Genomic DNA, 24,637 nt, shown 5'->3' on the forward strand with positions numbered 1-24,637 from the left:
GATTGGTTAAACCCTCAAACATAAGGGAATTTACTGAAGCAGTGATTCGAGCTTCGGCGAGAGTTCGTACATGGGGGGTGTATGCCATTGCTAAGGGTATTCGTACTCTTAAAGAGATGAAAACGAATAGAGCTTCTACGAAAGGCAGAGGTAGGGATATTTGAAGAAATATCTTTCTTAGCAAGTGATGAAAGAGCCTATCTCATACTTGTTTTGTTCTTCTCAAGTTCTTCGAAAAAGGTGATAACAAAGAAACGCCTGATTCTTCCAAGTGATGACGAATCGATGGTGGAAAAAATAAGATCTTTCACTGGCAAGAGGTCTAATGCTGAATCTAAGGATTCCAAGGCTATTGGAGAGCCTGCCTTGAAGAAGAAGAAAAAATTGAAAAAACAATATCCTGTGAAGTTATCAGATGCTGGAGCCGATAAAACAGGAGATATGCTTAGTGAATTCAGGCTGATTGATGAGAGCTCTGATTCTGAGAAAGACTCTCCTTTAGTTTTACATCGTCACAGGGTGGTTGAGTTTCCTCCTTCTTCTGATATTGTTGCCATTTCAGATGAATCTCCGGTGAAAGAGAAGGATAATTTACAAAATGCTTCTGAATGCCATAATAAAGGTGACTTTGCGGTTCCTGAGGCGGATACCACTGATAATATTGTTGCCGATAAAACTAAGACCTGCCTTCCTGATGTTGTTGATGAAGCCAATATTGGAGATTTGGTTGATATTGAAAATATTGATGCCGGTGTTGCTAATATCCCCACTGATTCTTCTGCTTCTCCTTTCCAAAATCAAGGAACAAGTACCCATACTATTCCTCATAATACAGCTCAACCCGTTTCCCGCTTTAACGTTGTTGATAAAGGTAAACGTGTTTGTAAAAAAGGCAATACTTTGCACAGAGTTGACTCTCGGGCACAACTTCTTCAGGCAGATGATCCTGTCACTATGTGGATGAAGACATTTATTTCTCTTATCGTTAATCATAATTGTTCCTTTGAATTATCAGATGAGGACAATCTTTTGGCCAATCCTCACGTGATGAGTCATTTTACTCATAACTATATTGATCCTAAAGAAAATATGACTTTAAAAGATATGCCTACTCACCAAATGGATATGGTGCTCTCGGTCTTATGATTCAGGCTCAAACATATTTATGTGGGAGTCTTGAACGTTCTGAAGGTGAGGCCAAACTTATCCAAAAGCTTCGTGAAGAGAGCACCGTACTTACTCAGGAATTGAAAATTTTCAAGGCGGAATGCAACTCTTCTGTAGGGAAGTTAGATAGGGCTAAAGATGAGCTAGTGGCGCATCGAGCTGAGGAGAGAAATTTTCAGTAACGGATTGATGAGCTTGAAAAAGAAAAAGCTGAATCTTTTCACATAGCAAATCAGGAAGAATTGGTTATCAATGATCTGAAGCAAAAGCTAGTGGAATCAAATCAGCTTCAAATTGATCTCCAAAAAAAATTGTGGGATCAAAGTGCCAAATTCAGCAAACTTGAGTCTAATTTTCACACTTTGGAATTGAAAAATGTCAAAGATTTTGGTGAACTTGCACAGGCTTTGATTAACCTAGATCAAAGTAAACATGATAACCATGCTCTCCATAAAAGGTTGGCGGATAAACATCGGGATCTTCATAAGAAAAGCGTCGCCTTGGCGGAGAATCATAATAAATTTTTAGAATTTATGGATCATTCCAAAAAATTGCGTGAGCAGTCAAAGCAACTCCTGGAACAAAATGCTATGTTCAAGCGACAAATTGAAAACATGGAGAAGGAATTTGAGGATGAAAAGCAAAAGATTCTTAGCTGGGCTGTTATCAAAGCTCGTCATGATTTCTTGAAAACTTTCGATCCTACTTCTTTTGATCATGTTCAGGCTTTCGCCGTTGCTGAGCGGAATATGAAAGAAGCCAAAGAGATCCTTGGATATGATGAGGATGATAAAAGAGCGAAGAAGAAGAAAAGAGCGAAAAAGAAGAAGAAGAAGATGATGATGATGATGGTGATGATGATGATGTCGGTACCTCAGATGAAACCGGTATGTTAGCCAGAGACGCATCCATTCTTGTTTCTGAAGATACCGTAATCGGAGAAGATCTGAAGATTGATCCAAACGTCAGGAATGTTCCCGAGAGAGCTCATATACAAATTACCAAAGACGCCCTTCTTCCCTCTTCTAAGGGTACTGCAATTGGAGAAGACCCAAGCATAAGGAATACTCCCGAGAGTACTCCTGTGCAAATTCCCAAGATGCCCTTCTTCCTTCTTCTTCGATAGTTTCTTCTTCGCATGTTTGAATGTTTCGTTTTCTGTGTCTTTCTCTTGTAAGGCTTTGTTTTTTAAATAAAATTTATTTTATTCATGTTTTGCCTTTGTTATAAATAATCTCTTGGAAGTTTTGTTTAATTAAAATATTTCGCGGGTGATCGATTCGATTAAGATTTTAATCATCAGAATCATTGTAAGAAGACTTGTAATTTTAATTTTTAGGAAGTTTGACTTATTGGGTAAAAAGGTCGTATACCAAATTCCAATGTTTATCAACTAATGGAATTGGAAACTTCCGGCATTATGAATGTATTACTAGCATTTATGATCGAAATCATGAATACTATCAAAAATATGAGCGGAATCATGGATATAATTAATTGAAAATAATATGATCGGGAATCATAACTATAATCAATCGAACTCAATTGCAAATAGTAATATGATCGGAATCATGAATACACCATACAAACTCACAAAGATCATGTCATAATCATTTTTATTACACACGTGATTATAAGTTCATAAATTTATCTCGGAGGCCTTACCCCGTACATTTTTGGAGTGATACATAGACTCTATTGTCAGTTCCCGGTGATAGTCCCCTATCATTTTGTTGTAAAGTATGAATAACTAAACGATATTTCCCGTAATCCATTTTCCGCACATTCAACTTACTGCCTCGTTAAAAACCTTCCCGGTAAAACCCAAATGGGACAAAACCCGAGTAAGGGAAAAAGAGTGCAGCTCGTTGAATGCAACTACATGTTAGGAATGGAAGAGCTTCAGGTTTTTTATGTTGTAGTTGTTGGAGACAATCTTTCCATTCAAAGTTTCCAATTGAAACGTTCCTTTCCCTGTATCAGCTATAACCTTATAGGGCCCTTCCCAATTCGCTCCTAGTTTACCTTCGTTCGGTATCTTGGTAGCTAGAGTTATCATTCGCATGACCAAGTCCCCAACTTTAATTTGCCGTAATTTGGTCTTATTGTTGTTCTATCTTTCTACTTGTTGTTTCAGCACTGTTAACTTGATTAAAGCCAATTCTCGGTGTTCTTCCAGTAGATCAAGTCCATCCTTCATTGCTTCTACGTTTTTCGCATCTGCTGCATGTGCATACCTTATGCTTGGCTCAATTACTTTGATTGGTACCAACACTTCCGCTCCATAAACTAATGAAAAAAGTGTTTCTCCAGTACTAATTTTATGTGTAACTCGGTAAAACCAAAGAACTTCGGGAAGAACACTAGGCCAACTTCCTTTTGCATTATCGAGTCGTATTTTCAACACTCCAAGTATCGTTTTGTTTGTGGATTCTGCCTGTCAGTTGCCAGATGGGTGATATGGTGAAGATATTACTCGTTTGATCCCAAGATTTTGGAGAAAATTTGTTATCTCTGCTCCAATGAATTGTTTCCCGTTGTCGCAGCTTATCTGCTTTGGAATTCCGAATCGGCATATGATGTCTTTCCGGAGGAAATTAATAACTTGCTCCAGTACAACCTTTGCATATGCCCCTACTTCAACCCACTTAGAAAAATAGTCAGTTGCAACAAGTAAGAATTTTGCTTTACCTTTGGCTTCGGGAAATGGTCCTATGATGTCGAGTCCCCATTTCATGAACGACCATGGGGTAATGACTGAATGGTGGTTCTGCAGGCTGATATATTGCAGATGCATATGCTTGGCATTATTTGCATCGTCGTACAAAATTTTGTGAATATTTACCCATGGTGTTCCAACAATACCCCGCACGTAGCAAATATCGGGCTAAAGATCTCCCACCGGAGTATTTTCCACAATATCCACTATGCACTTGCTGCATAGCGGGTTCCGTGTCTATTGGGCCTAAACACTTGGCGAGTGGCCGTCTAAAAGTTCTCCGATATAACTCTCCATAAACCAGGCATTATCTAGCTGCTTTTACTCGCATTTTTCATGCTTCTTTCTTATCTGCGGGTAGAGTCCCTTGTTGCAAATAATCAAGTATTTCATTCCTCCAATCATGCGCTGATCCCGTCGCACGTACTTCAATTTCGCAACCAATTGGGTGCAATAAATGGATCACACTTCTACTTCCTAGTTCTGCGGGATCAGCAGCTGATGCCAATTTTGCTAAACCGTCGGCCTCGGCATTATTTTCCCGTAGAACCTGCTCTACTTTCCAGTTCTTGAATTTTGCAAAGAGGTCTGATATTTGTGTTTGATACTTCTGCATTCGTGATTCTTTGATACTGAAAGTTCCATTCACCTGGTTAACCACCAATTGCGAATCACAGTGTACCTTGATGCTTTCTGCTCCGTATTCCAAAGAAAGCTTTAAACCTGCAACAACAGCCTCATACTTAGCTTCATTGTTAGTGATCTTCGGGCATTTAATGTCTTGGCGGACAATTTCATCGCTGGGTACTTTTAGTAATAAGCCTAACCCCGACCCATTTTTATTAGATGCCCCATCAGTGTACAGGGTCCATATCTCGGAGGATAACCCCGTATTTGTGATGGTTTCTTTTTCCACTTCTAAAGTTAATTTTGAACTAAAATCTGCCACAAAATCGGCAAGAATTTGTGATTTTATAGCCTTTCTAGGTTTATAAGTAATATCAACAACAATAACAAGCCCAGTATAATCCCACCATGTGGGGTGTGGGGAGGGTAGAGTGTACGCAGACCTAACCCCCACCTTGAAAGGTAGGGCGTTGATAAGTAATATCAAATTCACTAAGTTCAATTGCCCACTTAGCCAATCTGCCTAATAACTCCAATCTATGGAGAACACTCCGTAGAGGGAATGTCGTTACCACGACAATTGCATGGCTTTGAAAATAATGCCTTAATCTTCTAGCAACATGTATTAAAGTTAGGGCCAATTTTTCTAAATGTGGATATCTAGTTTCAGTATCTAAAAGTGTTTTACTAACATAATAAATTGGAGATTGTTTACCTTCATCTTCACGTACCAAAACTGCGCTTACCGATACCTCTAAAATGGCAAGGTATAGAAACAGCTTCTCCTCGGGGTTGGGTTTTAACAGCAACGACATACTTGAAAGATACCTTTTGAGTTCTTGCAACGCTTTTGTGCATTCTGGCGTCCACTCAAAGTTATGTTACTTTTTCAGCACAATGAAGAATTTGTGGCATCTCTCCGATGATCTTGCAATTAATCGAGATGATGCTGCTACTCTACCAGTCAAACTTTGCACCTCCTTTATGCTTTTGAGATCATCGGGAATGTTTTCGATTGCCTTTATCTGGTCTGGATTTATCTCTATTCCCCGTTTTGAAACCATGAACCCCAAGAAATTTCCGGAGGATACGCCGAATGCACATTTTTCTGGGTTCAGCTTCATGTTGAATTGCCTTAGTATTGCGAAGGCTTCTTTTAAATGAATCAGATGGTCTTCAGCTCTTTCTGATTTTACAACCATATCATCTATATACACCTCCATCGTTTTTCCCAACCAATCTTTGAACATTGTGGTGACTAACCGTTGATATGTTGCATCGACGTTTTTGAGTCTAAACGGCATCACATTATAACAATGCAAACCCCTCGGCATTATAAATGTTGTTTTTGTTTGATCTGCAGGATCATATTGATTTGATTGTATCCTGAATATGTGTCAAGAAAATTTAATAATTCATGGTCGGTTGTTGCATCTATCATTTGATCTACATGAGGAAGTGGGAATGGATCTTTCGAGCATGCTTTGTTTAGATCTGTGAAATCCACACACATTCGCATCTTTCCATTCTTCTTTGGTACCACTACTACATTCGATACCCATTCCGTATGCTCTACCGGTCTTATGGATCCAGCGTCTAATAGCCTTTGTACCTCTTCTTCTATGAATTTACTTCTATCATCGGGAGATCTTCTTCGGGGTTGCTTTATAGGTCTGTGATAAGGATCGATATGTAATTTGTGCATTGCTACCTCCGGTGCTATTCCTGTCATGTCAGCATGGCAAAAGGCAAAAATATCTATATTATCTTGGAAAAATGAAATATACTTACTTGGTTGGTATAGTTTGCACCCGATGAATGTGCGCTTTTTGGGAGATGCATTGTCAAACGGCATTGAGTCGAGATCCTAAACTGTAGCCGTTGAATGTTCTTTTGTTAAAGGATTTTGTATAGTTTCCTTTTCGGCATCCTCAGTGCTTGATCCCGTTTGCTACAGTATTTGGTAGACTTGTTTATCTTTTTTACATTCGCTTTCTGGCTCGAAATGTTCTACCTTTGGCACGCCTTTCTTTATTGCCACTGCATAACAGTCTAAGGAAATTCTTTGTTCTCCCCAAACTTCACCTACACCCCATTGTGTTGGGAATTTGACCACCTGGTGATTTGTAGATGGTACTGCTTTCATGGCGTGAATCCAAGGACGTCCAACTATCATGTTGTAAGCCATTGCAGATGACATAATTGAAAAAAGCAGTTTGTAACTCTACTCCGCCCGTTACTACTGGTAAAATGATTTCCCCCAGAGTTGTTTCTGTTGAATTATTAAAGCCAGTGAGCATGACGGATTGGTGGATTATTTTGCTCGTCAATTTCATCTCCTCTATAACCCGGATGTTTATGATGTTGGCAGCACTTCCCTGATCAACAAAAACACGTTTAATATCAATATCTAAGATGCGAAAAGTAATTACTAACCCATCATTATGCGGGAATTGCATATTATCGGCGTCGACTTCGTCGAAGGTGATACAATCTTCGACAAGAGCCAGCCTATCTCGCTTTTCACTTCTGGTTGTTATCCTTTTGAACTTCACGCCTGAAGTATAAGTAACTTTGTTGACGTCTAGCCCTCCTGTAATATTGATATTTGTACCACCAGTAATAAAATTAACCACTCGCTTTGGCTCGGGAAGTGGCGGCGGCGCTCCTTGCTCTCTATTGCTATAATATACTTGTTTGCCTTTCTCCGAAAGCAATGCTGTCAAATGTCCTTGCTCTAGGAGATTGGCAACTGCTAATCGCAATGCATGAAAATCCTCAGTCTTATGACCATGTCCTTTGTGAAATTCATAGAAATGTTCTGGATTTCTTTTGCTTGGATCCGACTTCATTTTTCCGGGCCATTTGACCCTATTCCCAATTTATCCAACGCCGCGACAACTTCTGACGTCGAAACATAGAAATTATAATCCGTGAGTTTTGGAGCTCCGGTGTCGTAATTTCCTCGGGAAGTCCCCGCTGGTGGTGGTGATCTATCCCGATATTGATTATTCCTTCGTGTACCTTCATGGATTTCTTGTGGATAATATGGTTCATTATGTTTCCTTATATGCATCCTATCTCCATCGTTTCTTCTGAAATTACTTCTACTTGATGTATCCCTGGTTGATGTTGATGATTTCCTCATGATTGGATTAACGATACCCTGTTCTATCCGAATTTTGAACAGTATTGATAATATATATCGTCCCAAGTCTTTGCGGGGTAATCAATTAAGTGCTTGGCGAGATCCTTGGTTGTCGGCGTTCCATCGGGATGTAATGCATATTGGAACGCAATTTCAGCCTATTTGTCTTCGATTTGCGGCAAGGTGTTGTGGTGTGTCTGGAACCAATGAACGAATTCTTGTAGGGTTTCATCCCTCATTTGCTTGATGTTGAATATATCTTCCATTCTTTTCTCTGCTTTCCTTGCCCTAGTATGTGCCTTTTTGAATTTATCCACCAAATCCGCAAAGGATTGAAGTGAATTTGCGGGAAATTTGGCATACAATCTAACGCTCCTCCTGTCAGTACTTGCCCAAATCGTTTAATCATAACTGAACGAGTCTTCTTTGGTCCAAGATCACAGGCTCGAATAACGGATGTATAGGCAGTGATATGATCTTGAGGGTCAGTAGTTCCATCATATTTCTTTATTTTTGGTAATTTGAAACTTTCTGGAATATGCTCCAAATCTGCAGAATCTTTCCATGGATGATATATATAATCACTATCATCCTCTTTTTTTATAGCGGGTGGTGCCCCAGGTATTCTACTGATTCTTTCCTCATGTTCTTTAAACCTTTTCATATGTTCCTCGAACCGCTGCAGTATTGGAACAAGTATGATTGAATTGATATCGGCATCGCCATGCCCCGTAGCATCTATTGTTACGCCGAGATCATCGGCATTGGTTGGCTCTCCATTTATTCTCTGCTCAAGGGGTACTGATCGACTTGAACTAGCAATCCCTTTCAATGGAGGCGGTTGCGTGGAATTTTGCCGTAATTCCACCATCATTTGTTTCATCACCTCCGTCATCTCTCCTTTTAGGAACTCTCATAAATCTCCCACTGGATTGAAGCTTGATTTGGAACCTCCATTAATGCATTTCTCGCTATCCCATTAGTTGGGTCAGCCAATACTTCTTCATTGGTATCTCTGTTTCCGTCAGTAGGTGATGTAGGGGTAACTCCTGCCATATTTGAATGAAAAAGCAAATGAAAATACCAAAGTAATAATACTTGTGTAAACTGAGATAATACAGAGATCAACTACAAATCCAACTGTAGAATTCCCACAGACAGCGCCAAACTGTTTGGGTCATTCGTATTTAACTCAAATAGTTGATTTTGTGCTGAGTTTAACTACAGTTGGTAGTAATTTTGATTCAGATAAAGGAATTAAGGTAAGTAATTTGTTAGTTATTGATAAATAATAGATAAATAAAATAGAAAGAGTAAACTTATTCCAATATTGATGAAAAACAATAGCGTAGCTCTTAATCTTCAAGAGCTAATGAAAGCTTGATGACCAAAGAATAAAAGTGACAATAAACAAGAAATAATGATAATAGCGTATTTTCTCAGTAAGACTTGGATGCCTCCTTCTCTCAATCTCAATTCAATTTATAGGTATATGATTCTATCTGGTGCTCTTCCCGTTGTATGCTTGTAACGACAATGTAACACCTAATCTACCTAGGGTGTGATGGGCACCCGACCCTTACTTAGGGCCGAGCGAACCCTCTGACCCTTAGTGCACACATAATCCTTTGGACTTTTTAAATCAAATAAAGATGAAATGCATAGTACAACTTTCACAAATATTCTTTTTCGTTGTCCTCGAATCAAACAAAATCTGTAATTATATAAAATTTATTTCATAACACAAAATGACACATCGGCTGATGGAGCCGCTTACAGAACTGACACCCAATACCCACGACTCTGTCTGCAAAGTCTCTAATATTAATCAGACATCATAGCACATATACTCTGACTCGGCAACACTCCAGGAGCAAGTGGAGCTTGCCAACTCCGCGGGAACATCTTCTATAATAGCTTCAACTCATCTGGGTGTACCTGCGCGGCATGAAACGCAGCCCCCGAAGAAAGGGGGTCAGTACGGAAAATGTACTTAGCATGCAAGGCAAGAATCACAATAAAAGAATCATCATTGACATAAGGAGTGCAGAAACATATACAAGGTCCAGAATACCAGAACTCTTGCCTTTAAAGCATTGATCATGCATATCATTATCATATAGCGTACCCGGCCCATTATGGGACTCGGTGGATAAGATCATGTCATTATACTTTCATATCATTATACATACACATACATATTCATATATATATATATATATATATATATATATATATACCGTACCCGACCCTCTAGTGAGGGACTCGGTGAATAAGATCATGTCATCATACTTTCATATCATCATGCATACACATACATATTCATATATTTATACTGTACCCGGCCCTCTAGTGAGGGACTCGATGAATGAAGTCATACCGTACCCGGCCCATTAAGGGACTCGGTGGATAGAATCATGCATGTGAACATCATATATCATATACATACCGTACCCGGCCCTCTAGTGAGGGACTCGGTGAATCAAATCATCATATGCCCTCCTGGCCACCATAACACATCATCATCATCATCATCATATCATCATAAACATATATCGTACCCGGCCCTCTAATGAGGGACTCGGTGAACAATGCAGAGGAGTGCGCATGATAACATACCCGGCCCGGGACTCGGTGAATAGACATCTTGAGGCGTGCACGAGCAGAGTAGTGAGAAACTATATGCATATAAATCAAGACTCGATGGACAAGTATACTTACCGACACCTGAAGGCTCGGAACAAGTTTTGGGTCAATCCGACTTGGTATAAGAAAGTTATGAGCGTTTGAAGTACAGAACCTTCTACGAACATTTCAGAAGCCATTTTTGGAAAATCGAAGCGACAATCATATCAAGTACCTTTCAGATATTGTATGGATCAAATCAAATATAGCTTTTGGAATCATATGTACATATCAAAATGTATCAAAGATTTAACGGAATAATCAGATGTGCTATCATTCGAAAATCAAGACATTAGTCATATCACTTATCTCTCGGATGCCAATTCGGAAACATATCAAGTAAACCTTCGGACATCATAGATACGCATCAAAATCATATGAAACAACTTATGGAAATCAAGGATATTAGCCATCCTAGTGGCTCTAAGAATAGGAATTTCTTTGCAATCATACATATACGTCATTCGTTCGTTCCATAAAGATCATGCCAAAAGAAAGAATGGGTAAACCTTACATACCTGCTCCACGTCCTATTAGCTACACTTATTTATCCAAGCTTGCTAGTCTACATACAAAAAAATTCACATAATCATTAGATTCATTGTCATTCACTTGCCTTAGCTTCTCAAATAATTTCACTTATAATCTGCCAAAATTTCGGCAGCATTTCCCCTGTAAACACACCATCCCTGAGAATCCAACTCGGCCAATTTTATCAACAACAATCCAAGAATTCAACTCGGCCAAATTATCAACAACAATATCAACAATCACATCTCCAACTTCAACAATTATTTCAAATGCATTCTAACACTAACAATTCTTTCTACACAATTCGACGGCATTTCATTTATATTCAATTCCATGACATATAGTCAAGCCGACATCAATGCTTACACATTCAAATACTTGCCCAAGACCTTACAAACACAATTCAAGAATACTTCAAACAAGTCATACAATATTCAAAACAATCTAGCCAATATGCCATTTCACCCGAAACCTTCCAAATGCAACAAGAACCATAACAACACACTTCCTTCTTTCAAATTCATTTACAACAACCCAACTTACAATCTTCCAAACACATGTCTCATTTCCAAATTCATGAAGTATATTTACAACCTACACATTAGCAACTCTATTCTTATAATTATAAGGAACCATGCTAATGTCACATTAACTTCTTCCATAATCCACAAACGATTATAACTTCATTTTCAACCACTAAATCCTCATTTTACATCATAGAATCCACAACTACAACAATCAATATACTAAATAAAATCAATTCATCACATCTCACCCATATAGCTCCTATTCGGCCAACACCCACACATATATATTTCATGAATTTCATCCACCTCTACACACAACAACATGCATAAATCATCCATAACATATATAAAAGAAGATTAAACCTTACCTTCCTCCACTTGTCTTCTTACTTGACTAGGGTTTGCAAGTCACCCAAATGGATGCTTGGCTTGCTCCAACAACCATTCCATGTTAAAGAGGACCTTCCAATTTCTTGGAATACTAGGAGAAATAATTTTTTCTTGTTCAATTTTCATGGAGCCAAATTTTTCCACCATGGCCGAATGGCCCCCTCTTCTTTCTCTTTCTTTTTTTCTTGTTCTCTAAGCTCTTATGTTGTGGAAGAAAAGATGAGATGTCTAGATTTTTCCCCACCACTTATCTATATATATATAGTTAAGTTCTTCAAATAAAAAGATGAACACATGGCCATGGGTGGGACCCACCCACACCACACGGCCACAAGGGGTTCTTTATGAACCTTCTTGAATTTTTTTTTTGTGAAATGTCCTTCTTGCCCCTAGCCTCCCTTAATACTACCATGAACCCTCTTGTGAATTTTTCTTTTTACCCTTAGCCTTTCTCAATATTTCCATACTAATAATGTTCATAAATAATATTCATAAACAACTTGTATATTAAAATAATTTTAGAAAATGGTCTTGCCCTTAACTTACCACGACTACCTCGAAATATCCGAACGTATAAAATACGGGCTATAACAGACAATCATTACTTGATGAATTGATGATGGTCATTTAATTTTCTTGATTCTCGCCATTAATAACTGTTTCAGTTGTTACTGCATTAATTCTATTTAACATTTAATGCTCAATAAAGAGGGTCTTATCTGTTGTTCCCGTTGATGTTCACCATTGACTCAATCTGATGCCTTTCTGTAAAGGCTATGCTCGACATTACCATCTAATATCTATTCATCATTGAATAAATTGACACATGTCAACTGTACATTGGTCCACGTGACAGGTACATTTTTTACCCATACATTGTTGGAAAATAATGACGAATGAAAGCGTCGACAAACTCTTGCCAGACAGGAGGAGGTGCATTTTCTGGTCTTGACGCTACCCAGCTATTATACCACAATACCGCCATATCGCGGAGTCTATAGGAGGCCAACTCTACCGATTCGGTCTCAAAAGCATGCATAAGTTTCAGCGTCCTCAACATCTCATCGATAAAGCCTTGTGGGTCCTCATCCGGCTTCGACCCGAAAAATTTCGGAGGATTTAAAGTTAAGAAATCACGGGCTCTCGTACTGGTGGAGCGATCACTCGGGCTCGCATTCTGTCGCTGTGCTTGGGCGGCAACCAATTGTGTCAATAATTGAATAGCTTCGGTCACTTATTGACCCGAAGCACCTGGAGGAGGGACCGGAGCTGAGGCTCCTCCTTGCCCTTCTACATTAGGCGAGGCCTCATTCTGTGATTCGCTCTCCTCTACATTTGCCGGAGGCTCTCTTTCTACCCGCCTCTTTGTCGTAGCTTTGCCCTTCTGGGCAGTCGTAGCTTTTCCTTTCGGCGGCATTCTGAAATCACAACGCACTTTTAGGAAGGGATAAAATCCTATGCATGGCTCTATCGCACGATCTAGTGAAAAGAAATATGGTCATTTTCCTAAATGCCTCGTAGCCTCTTGTTTATTGATGTGGCGCGCAACACACCATAAACAGGACTCTACTAGACACGGCTCGTAGACACTTCCTAGGACGAACTGCTCTGATACCACTTTTGTCACGACCCAACTAGGGGCCGCGACAGGTACCCGGGGCTAACCGCCGAGCACCGCTCGCTCTATTACTCATCTTACTCGGTTAATGCCCTCTTATCATGTTCATACTCAAAGCATGGAAAAATCATACTTTATATGAAAACATAAATACTTACATACATAGATGTTTCAAAATAATGAGTGCACATGTACATGAAAACTGTGAGACCATACTACCCACACTGCGCATCTGCAAGCCTCTACTGACATATCATACTATGGACGGAACAAGACTCCGTCATGCCCAATATATATATATATATATATATATATATATCAAGAGAGAAATCATAAGCACCTCCGAACAATGGAGTGCTCTCAACATCTGACAGCTCCTAAGTATCTGGGTCAAGCTCGCCTCCCTATCTACCTGTGGGCATGAACACATCGTCCAAAGAAAAAGACGTCAGTACGAATATTGTACTGAGTATGAGAGGCATAAACAATGAAGATGGACAACAATAATATAGTGAGAGCATCAATAAGAACATCTGAATCTGAATAATGATCATAAGAGAAGTAATGCATTCTATCTTACTCATACTTATCATAATATCATAAATGCATGACATGCAAGCTGCCCGTCCATGTCGGAACGGTGTGATACTCAATAATCTGAGCCGCGTCCAGGCCTCCCGCGTCCAGGGTACCATCTCATGCCGCCCACTAGTGGTGTCTGCCCATGCCCAAAAGGGTCATGATATGTCCATATCGCCGCCCACCGAAGCGGTGTCTGCCCGGCCAACTAGGCCCGGTGTAAATGCAATCATGACATGCTCATGGTAAAAATACTTATAATAATATGTTTATCAAAATAAACTTGTTATTATACATGCATAAGGACTCTAGATCAGCTGTATTCCATCGAGGTGACATAAGGTTGTGTACCCTCGATTCTATTATGGGCATACATGAACGTTCTGCCTCACCTTGAAGGGATCAATGTATAAGGTGAGTGTATACAAGGAACAACATTATTTACGTTAGGAACATCATATCATATCTCTTGACTCATATAGCTATTTATGATCTTAAGCTCTTGGCTTTCCGGGTATAGGAGAATCATGGAAAGAGAGGAAATCATGTCAAGGGATTCATGCCATAGAAAGAAAGGGTCTAGCCTCACATACCTTGATCGCTTAGCTAAGTTGTCATTCATTTGTCTTCCTTTGATATCACGTCGTCACCTTCACGAGAGAATTTGGCTCATGTTAGTTAACGGATTACGAAAACGCATCATTATTCCTAAGGAAAACTAGGCGGCATTTCCTTTGTTTCTACTACTCTTTTCTCCCGTTCTATTACAACTCCCAAACATTTACAACAATACTCGTAATATTACAAGCAACAATCATCATTTATATACCTTACACAAAATCCACCATTTTCCTCCAATTTCCCCACATTTTATGGTTTTTGCTTATCATCATAATTTTGCTTACTTCACAACTATTCCAGGGTCTATACGTCATTTATAACGTATTTATTATCATAGCATATTAACTTTCATGATCCCATTCAATTACTATTCAATTATGACACTATTCACCCATGGAAAACTCATTTTCTATGTCCTTGTACACTTCAAGTATCTAAGCCTTCCAATACCTCAAACAACATGAATTGATCATGAAACTTACCTTGGATGATGGATGAACAAGCCTTGAGTTGCAATACTTCACTTAGACAAAACCCTAGTTTCACCTTCTTGGGAATTTCTTGACTTAGATGATCCTTTGATGTGTTCTTACACTTGATTTCATGAATTTATTGTTGTTGATCTTGATGTTCCTTTAATTATCTTAGATGAAGTGTTGTGAAGAATGTTCTAGAGTACTCTTGAATTGTGTAGGTAAGAAATGAGAGAATATGAGGCTTAAGTCTTTTTTAATAACTCAAAAATCTGATCTTTAATGAATATTTGTCGGGATGAACAGTGGTCATAAACCACTGTTTACGGACCGTATACTGGTTTACGGTCCGTCCTCCATGGTCGTGTTTAAGCATCTCAGAAACAGAAATTTTGGCTGAGGGTCATGGCAGTTTACGATCGAGGTTTACGGTCCGTAAACCAGTTTACAGGCCGTATACTAGGTCGTATTTAACCATGTCAACACTGGACAGAAAGTTGAAATTCTTAAAACGATGGAGGACGACTGCACTTTACGGTCCGTAAATCACTTTACGGGCCGTATAGTGCCTTTACGACCACTGAGCTGAGAAATTTTTCGTCACCTTCTTATTTCCAAAAATTCATAATTAGCTATTCCCTACGTAGTACAACATCATACACTCATGCCCTTTATTGTTCTATCCCTTGTACATGTACGGGGACTTTTCCGAGGTGTAACAACATTATTTTCATTTCAACACTATATGGCATCATTTAATAATTTTAAAAATTATCTAAAAATCATTTTAGTTCAAATCTTTGTGAACACATATGAGCTCATCAAAGTATAAATTAATGTAAAAGGAATGCCTACATGTAAGTAAACGAATTTTTAGAAATTCTCAAATTTCATAATACAAATATAAATTAAAATAAATGCTTACAGGTAAAATTCTATAATAAGCAACAAATGAAAAAGGAAGAAAACGAGAGTACAACAAGAAGCAAGAATATCTAGTGAAGAAATGACCATTTTTTAGGTTTTAGATAAGATCAATAGAAGAAAGTAACAGGAAAAATAACGTGGGGCGGATGGAGCTGCACCTCCCTTAACCAGGGGTCTCGGGTTAGAGCCTGTGTATGACAAAATTCTTGGTAGGGAACGCTTCTCCCAATTGGGCTCTACGCGACGAATGCAGATTAGTCGAGCTCCAATGCATGTACCAGACATCGGATAGAAAACAAAAAAATAGGGTAAAAAAGGTAGGAGGTTCGATAGCTTTTGAAAAGTAGACCCTAAGAACAAAAAGTAAATTCGACTTTAGAAAAAACAAGGTCATGACCTAGAAGTAATTAATTAAAAAGTTTAACATTTTATTGGAAACTTTTGTGAGGACTACAAAGTTGGTTGTCCCTTATATATAGTAGTAAATCCTCACATGAATTTTTTTGTTTCTTTTTATCCCTAATTAAATATTTAATGACTTACAAAGTCCTCGTACATTTTGGTAAATTTTAGAAACTTTAAGGACTTTTTCCATATCATTAGAAGTGATGATGTCATGAAAAGGTAATAATGGGTCCCACCAAGCTCGCTAATCATACATATTATGGTCTTTCTTTTATGTGAAAATATTATATTAAACTTGTTTTGAATTATATTTTTCCTTAGTGATTTATTATTGGAACGTAAAGAAATCATCCTATCATTCAATTTATATCTTATATAGGCTTAATTATTGAATTAAAATTATTATTATTATAATATTATTTAATTTTCATTGATGCTATTTACCGTTTATCATATGATACCGATTGGGCCCTACGCGATGCGGATTAGTCGAGCTCCAATACGAATACCTGACATCAGATAGAAAACGAAAAAACAAAAAAAGGTAAAGAAGCTAGGTTCGATAGCTTTTGAAAAGTAGACTTAAAAAACAAAAAGTAAATTTGACTTTATAAAACAAGGTCATGACCTAAAAGTAATTAATTTAAAAGTTTGACATTTTATTGGAAACTTTTGTGAGGACTTCAAATACCCTTTGATTGTCCCTTATATATTGTAAAGGAGAATATTCATTCAAGTAATTGGATCCAGAATTGAGATATAATGGGGAGCATGTCATATTATAAGTTCGAGTAATTCCTGCTGGTTTTAGATTTTCTGATGATATTTCTTGGCCTATTCTAAAAGCTCTTCTTCTAGGCACATATTCCCTGTACTAGTATCTACTCTAATTGATTCATTTGTTCTTTGAAATGGGCTAGAACTGCTTGAAGAATATTCCATTAATTCTTTTTGGCTTATTATTGAGTCTAGTTCTGTTTCTTCATCACTATCTTGTATTTCAGCCAAGATTTTATCAAAACAATTTGATTTCTTTTGTGAAATACTTTCTACTTTGCATCCCCAATTATCTGTTCTTAGTTCACATTTTTTAAAATGTTCTGTTGTTTCTTCTAATGTTAAATTTCCTAACTTACATCCTTTACATTTGAAATTCTTGTTTTTATCTTTTCTATGAATTTCCCTTGCTTTTTCTAAGACTATGTCAACTTCAAAGTCTTCTTGTGTTATTTCAATATTCATCATTCCAAATTCAATCTCTTCCAATGTGCTTTCTTCATCTAAATCTCGCTGAGTAGTGTAGTTATAGTTTGTGAATCTAATTGAAGTTTCTCCTTTAGAATTAGTATACATTAAATGAAATTCTGGTTTTAATATTTTTTTCTTATTAAAATCTTCTAAATTTCATTCTAATATTGCGTATTCTTCAGGATTTATCTTTATGGGTTTTATTAACTTTATTCCTCTATTTCTCATTATTTCTACTACATCATCTACTTTAATCTTAAATTTAGTATTACTATTATTTGCCATTTTTCCTAAAAATCCTGCACACATTAATAAATTATTTTCATTACTCATTTCTTCATATCCTTTAGTCTGTATTCCTATCTTAATATGTTTTCCAAATTTCGTTAAATTTATAATAAAGTATGGACTTATATAGAAAATTCCTCCATTATGTGTCATATCTACTTCTGTTAATCCTATTATAGACTTCTTTAAATCTGACCATCTGTCATCATAAATTACAACCAGTACTTTAGTTCCTAAGTTCTTTCTAGTTAATCCTTTTAATCTTATTACTATCAATCCCATATGCATTAAACTCTTTTTTGAATTTTTTATTTGTCTTATTGATTCAGAATTAAATAGATTTATTGTTGTAACACTACTTCCTATAGCTGATAGTTGTTCTTCTCTATAATGCCTATATAATTGGGCACTTGAAAAATGTCCTATATTATATAAAATCTTTGGCTTAAGTAGTCTTAGTTGATATTGATGAAAAATCTGTATATCTCTATCTATGTCTATTACATCATATTTGTTGGTTTTCTTCTGGTCTTCTTCTAGTTAGAATTCATGACAGGATATTATTTTGTATTCTATTATCTGAAAAACTTACCCTGGGTCTTTCTTTGCTTCTTGATCTAATTGAAAGAAGGTCCATTTTTGCGGTTTTCTAACTATTCTTTCTTTTTGAGGTGTTATTTCTATCCTTTTTAACCGTTCTATCAACTCGTCTACTTCTTTATTTCTTGGGGTTTCTATATTGGTTCTTACTTCTTTATCTTTAATTATTTTATCTAATTTTTTGCTAACTTCTAATATTAATTCTAACTTCTAATATTAATGCTATTATAGTATTATTTTGTTTTATTATCAAATTTGGTGCTAGGGGCGTAATCTATAAACCCTTTTGGGATAGGAATAAATGGTAATGCGTCTTTATATATTGGGTCTAATTCACTCATGAAAGAGAAATTTCTTTTAATGTTTCTATTATCTTTTTTAATTCGCTAATATCACTGGTTAGAACTTGTACTTGTTGCTTTATCTGTGCTACTAATTGGGTTGTCTTTATTTCCAATTCCTTTATTTTTTTCTGTAATAGTTCTAATTAGTCTTTCTATTTTGTTTTTTGAGGGTATTTTTTTCTAAATTGAACTTATTGTTTAAAAACTAAATTTTTCTATCGATTTCTAATTCTTATGATTTTAAGAAATCGAAGTTTTGTTCTATTTTTTCCAAAATCTTCTTTTGTTTGTTTTGTGAAGATTCTATTACTTCTAATATTCTAGTTGTATTTTTGTTATTTTCCTGAGATTTTTCACTAAAATTAATTATTAAATCTATTAAAGTATTGTATTGTTTAACTTCACTATGTAATATGTGTTCTCCATTACTGAAATTACACTCTATAACTGTATGGTCTTTTAGTATTCTATATTTCTTTTCTGGATATATTCTCAAATCTAAGTATTCTAGATTTTTTAATGTATCTATTATTCCTGATTTATCTATTATCCTAGTGGAATCCACACTTTACTTTCTTTTTGAAGCTTGATTCTCCTTTCTATTCTTTCTATGTCGTCTCTTATGCCTTTCAATTCCCAAGTTATGGCAGATATTGTATTTTCGTTTATAATACTTCTTAAAACTCTATTTACTATTAATGATAATAACGCTTCTATATTTATTACTTCTAAAAATGCTTTTAAAATTTTTTCTATTTTCTTAAGCTCTTGTCTATATTTTATATCTCTATATAAATACCAGTAATTAATAGCTATTTGTTTAGTCAAAGGGTGTTGTTTCATATGGCTCGTTTAATATGCCTTATAGCATTTTGGTATTTGTTTCTTGAAGGATCTTCTAGATTTTATATATCCTAATAATCTATATTCTAATCCTGATATGATATCTATTGACTCTTGTAGCCTTTGTTGGTTAGTTTTAGAATTACTTAGTCTAATATATTCTGGGTATAACCTATTTAATTCTTCTATTACTTCTAAATAGTGATCTTGCATATGTTATCCTAAGGGAATTGTCACGACCCAACTAGGGGCCGCGACGGGTACCCGGTGCTAGCCGCCGAGCACCGCTCACTCTAATACTCGCTTTACTCGACTAATGCCCTTGTTATCACATTTATACCCAAAGCATGGACAAATCATAGTTTATATGAAAACATAAATAATTTTATATCCATATAGAGATCTTTAGTATAGCAAAATAACAAGTGCACATATACATGAAAAAAAATGTGAGACCATATTACCCACACTGCGCATCTACGAGCCTCTACTGACATACTATATAATAGACGGAACAATACTCCGTCATGCCCAAAATATATATACATATATACCAAAAGAGAAATCATAAGCACCTCCGAACAATGGAGTGCTCTCAACAGCTGACAGCTCCGAAGTATCTGGATCAAGCTCGCCTCCCTGTCTACCTGTGGGCATGAACACAGCGTCCAAAGAAAGGACGTCAGTACGAATATTGTACTGAGTATGAGAGGCATAAACAATGAAGAATAATAACAATAATATAAGGAGAACATCAATATGAACATCTGAGTCTGAACGATAATCATAAGAGAAGTGATACATGTTGTCTTACTCATACTCATCATGATATCATAAATGCATGACATGCAAGCTGCCCGTCCTTACCGGAATGGTGTGATAATCAATAATATAAGCCCGCGTCCAGGCCTCCCACATCCGGGGTACCATCTCATGCCGCCCACTAGTGGTGTCTGCCCACGCCCAAAGGTCGTGGTGTATCCGTATAGCTGCCCGCCGTAGCGGTGACTGCCCGGCCAAATAGGCGCGGTGTGATGCAATCATGACATGCTCTTTATAAAATACTTATAATAATATGTTTATCAAAATATGCTTATCTTAACATAATGCATGCATAGGGCTTAAGATCATCTATACTCTATGGGGGTGACGTAAGGTCGTAAGCCCTTGATTTCATTATGAAGAAATTATCGACATTCTGCCTCACCTTGAAGGAATTAGTACATAAGGTGATTGTAAGCAATAAAGGACATCATCGTCAATATGGCATCAGCATATCATATTTCTTATCTTATATAGACATGTAGGAATATAGGCTTTTAGCTTCTCGGGATACATGAACTCATGAAGGGGAGGAAAAGAACTCATACTATAGGATTCATGCCATTGGAAAGAAAGGACTAGCCTCACATACCTGGTCGTTTGGCTACGCTATCGTTCACTTGTCTTCCTTCGAATTCACGCCGTTACCTTCACGGGAGAATCGCATTAACATTAGTTAATCGGCCATAAGAACGCATCGTTATCTCTAGAGAAGATTAAGCGGCATTTCCTTTGTTTCTACTACCCTTTTCTCCGTTCTATTGCAACTCCCAAAAATTTACCACAACACTCGTAATATTGCAAGCAACAATCATTATTTATATACCTTAAGCAAAATCCACCATTTTCCTCCAATTTCCCCACATTTTATGGTTTTTGCTTATCATCCCAATTTTGCTTACTTCACACCTATTCCATGGTCTATACATCATTTATAACGTATTTATAATCATAACATATCAACTTCCATGATTCCATTCATCTATCATTCCATAGTGACACTATTCACTCAATAATGGTGCACTTCATATGTCTTACTACAATTCAAGTGTCTTAGTCTTCTAATACTTTAAACATCATGCCCAAGTCATGAAACTTACCTTAGATGATGGTTGAATAAGCCTTGAGTAGTAATACCTTCCTTGCACCAAAACCCTACTTCATCTTTCTTGGGTTTTCTTGAAGTAGATGGTCTTTACTTGCATTTCATGCACTTTGTTTCATGAATTTAATGTTGTTAATCTTGATGTTCCTTTGATTCTCTTGAATCTCTAGAGATGAAGTGTTGATAGAATTCTAGAGTGTTCTTTAGTTGTGTAGGTGAAATATGAAATGAATTGAATGAGAGATCACTTATAATAATCACAAAAGATGACTTTTAATGAACAGTCGTCGGGGTGAACAGTGGTCGTAAACCACAGTTTACGGACCGTAAATCAGTTTACAGGCCGTATAGTGTGGTCGTTTTTAAGCATGTCCAAACAAAAATGTTGGTTGATGACTATGGCAGTTTACGATCGAGGTTTACGGTCCGTAAACCAGTTTACGGGCCGTATTCCGAGTCGTATTTAGCATTTCAACACTTAACAGAAAGTTGAAATTTGGAAGGCTGGAGGACGATGGTGGTTTACGGTCCGTAAATCACTTTACGGGCCGTAAATCACTTTATGACCACTGGCTGAATGCAATTCTACAACTTTTTCATTTCCAAAAATTCATGGATCATCACCCCTTACTTAGTAAAACAACACACACTCATATCCTTCGTTGGTCTATTCCTTGTACATGTACAGGGACTTTTCCGAGGTGTAACATTCTTCCTCCCTTTTGGAACATTCGTCCTCGAATGTTAAAATATTCGGGAATCCTACAAAAATTTCGCCAGAGTCTCCTTTGTAATTAACACTACCTACCTACCACGACAACCTATAATATTTTCGCCTCACTGGGCTTCATCATAATAGCAACATCTCTATGGCCACACACGACCAAAACATAAAGATAAAGTATACATACCTTATAACCTCGACATCTCATCCTGAACTTCTTCTGGAGATTGGAATAAATGCGGGTATTTGGCTTTCATCTTCTCTTCCGCTTCCCAAGTCATTTCTTCCCTATTGTTGTTTCGCCATCGAACCTTGACTGAAGCAACTTCTTTATTTCGGAGTCTTCGCACCTGTGTATCTAAAATGGCAATAGGTACTTCTTCATATGTCAACTTCTCTGTCACTTGCACATCCTCTACCGGAACTATCCTTGTTGGGTCTCCAATACATTTGCGGAGCATCGAAACATGAAATACTGGATGAACTGCTTCAAGCTCCGATGGCAAGTCCAGTTCATATGCTACACGACCCACCTTACGGACAATTTTATAGGGTCCGATATATCTGGGACTTAACTTCCCTTTCTTGCCAAATCTCATCACCCCTTTCATTGGTGATACCTTCAGAAATACCCAATAATTTACCTGGAATTCTAAGTCCCGTCGGCGGTTGTCCGCATAAGACTTTTGGCGACTTTGGGCTGTTAACAGTCGGTCTCGGATCACTTTAACTTTTTCGACTGCTTGTTGGATCAAGTCGGGGCCTATTAATTGTACTCCTCCGGTTTCAAACCATCCAATTGGAGATCTACATTTTCTTCCATATAATTCTTCATATGGAGCCATTTGAATACCAGAATGATAGTTGTTGTTGTAGGCAAATTCAATAAGGGGTAAATGCTCATCCCAACTACCACTGAAATCCAACACGCATGCTCGTAGCATATCCTCCAAGGTCTGAATGGTACGCTCGTCCTTCTCGTCAGTTTGTGGATGAAATGCTGTGCTGAACTTGACTTGAGTACCTAGACCTTCTTGAAAAGATTTCCAAAACTTGGCTGTAAACTGTACCCCTCTGTCTGTAATAATGGCCAAAGGAATTCCATGAAGTCGCACAATTTCTTTTAGATACAACCTGGCATAGTCTTCTGCCGAATACGTGGTTCTAACTTGGAGGAAATGAGCTGCTTTCGTGAGCCTGTCCACGATCACCCATATAGAATCGTATCTGCCTCGGGAGCGAGGTAATCCTACAATAAATTCCATATTAATTTCTTCCCATTTCCATGTTGGAATTTCCATTGCTTGCAATAAGCCCCCTGACTTCTGATGTTCTGTTTTCACTTGTTGGCAATTTGGGCACTTTGCCACAAATGCTGCTATGTCTCGTTTCATGCCATCCCACCAATATAGCACTTTGAGGTCATGATACATCTTAGTTGCACCTAGATGAATGGAATACCGAGAATGGTGTGCTTCCTCCAAAATCCGTTGGCGCAAATTTTCCACATCCGGCACACATAGCCTGCCCTGATGTCTAAGGACTCCATCTATGGAAACTTCAAATGGAGGCTTCTCTCTTCCCCGGGATACATCCCTGTGATGACACATTTGTGGATCTTCATACTGGCGTTCTTTTATCTCCGCATTCAAGGGCGAGACCGTAGGATCATTGACACAAATTCCTGCATTACCCGAATCAATTACACGCACCCCAAGGTTTGATAATTGATGAAGCTCACGAACCATTTCTTTCTTTTCTGAAGGGACTCCACATAAACTACCCATTGATCGACGGCTAAGCGCGTCGGCTACCACGTTCTCTTTTCCAGGATGGTACAGGATATTCACATCATAATCCTTCAACAATTCTAACCACCGCCTCTGCCGTAGGTTCAACTCCTTCTATTTTAAAAATATGATGAAGACTCTTATGATCTGTATAGATATGGACGTGCACACCGTACAAATAATGCCTCCATATCTTTAAGGCGTGGATAACCGCGGCCAATTCGAGATCATGAGTCGGATAATCCTGTTCATGTTTTCGCAACTGTCTCGAAGCGTAGGCGATACCTCTCCCATGTTGCATCAGTACACATCCTAGTCCCACACCGGAAGCATCACAATACACAACATAACCGTCCGACCCTTCTGGAAGTGTTAAAACTGGAGATGAGGTCAATCTGTCTTTTAGCTCTTGGAAACTACGGTCACAAGCATCGTTCCACTGAAATTTTGCCGACT

The 24,637-nt window shown here is 37.6% G+C and overlaps 1 protein-coding gene across 1 annotated transcript; it reads right to left on the reverse strand.

The window, feature by feature from the left end:
* Window positions 1-6,594: 6,594 nt before the first annotated feature.
* LOC132628489 (uncharacterized) lies at window positions 6,595-7,365 on the reverse strand. The gene has a single exon (XM_060344266.1). It carries the CDS (start codon window positions 7,363-7,365, stop codon window positions 6,595-6,597), a length of 771 nt encoding a protein of 256 aa, XP_060200249.1.
* Between the last annotated feature and the right edge of the window lie 17,272 nt (window positions 7,366-24,637).

This window comes from Lycium barbarum, chromosome 2 (assembly GCF_019175385.1).
Source record: "Lycium barbarum isolate Lr01 chromosome 2, ASM1917538v2, whole genome shotgun sequence".
NCBI classification, from domain to species: Eukaryota; Viridiplantae; Streptophyta; class Magnoliopsida; order Solanales; family Solanaceae; genus Lycium; species Lycium barbarum.

What these genes read in the sequence shown, in the direction of transcription:
- LOC132628489 (XM_060344266.1), bottom strand. Translation starts at nt 7,365, where the DNA reads ATGAAGTCGGATCCAAGCAAAAGAAATCCAGAACATTTCTATGAATTT.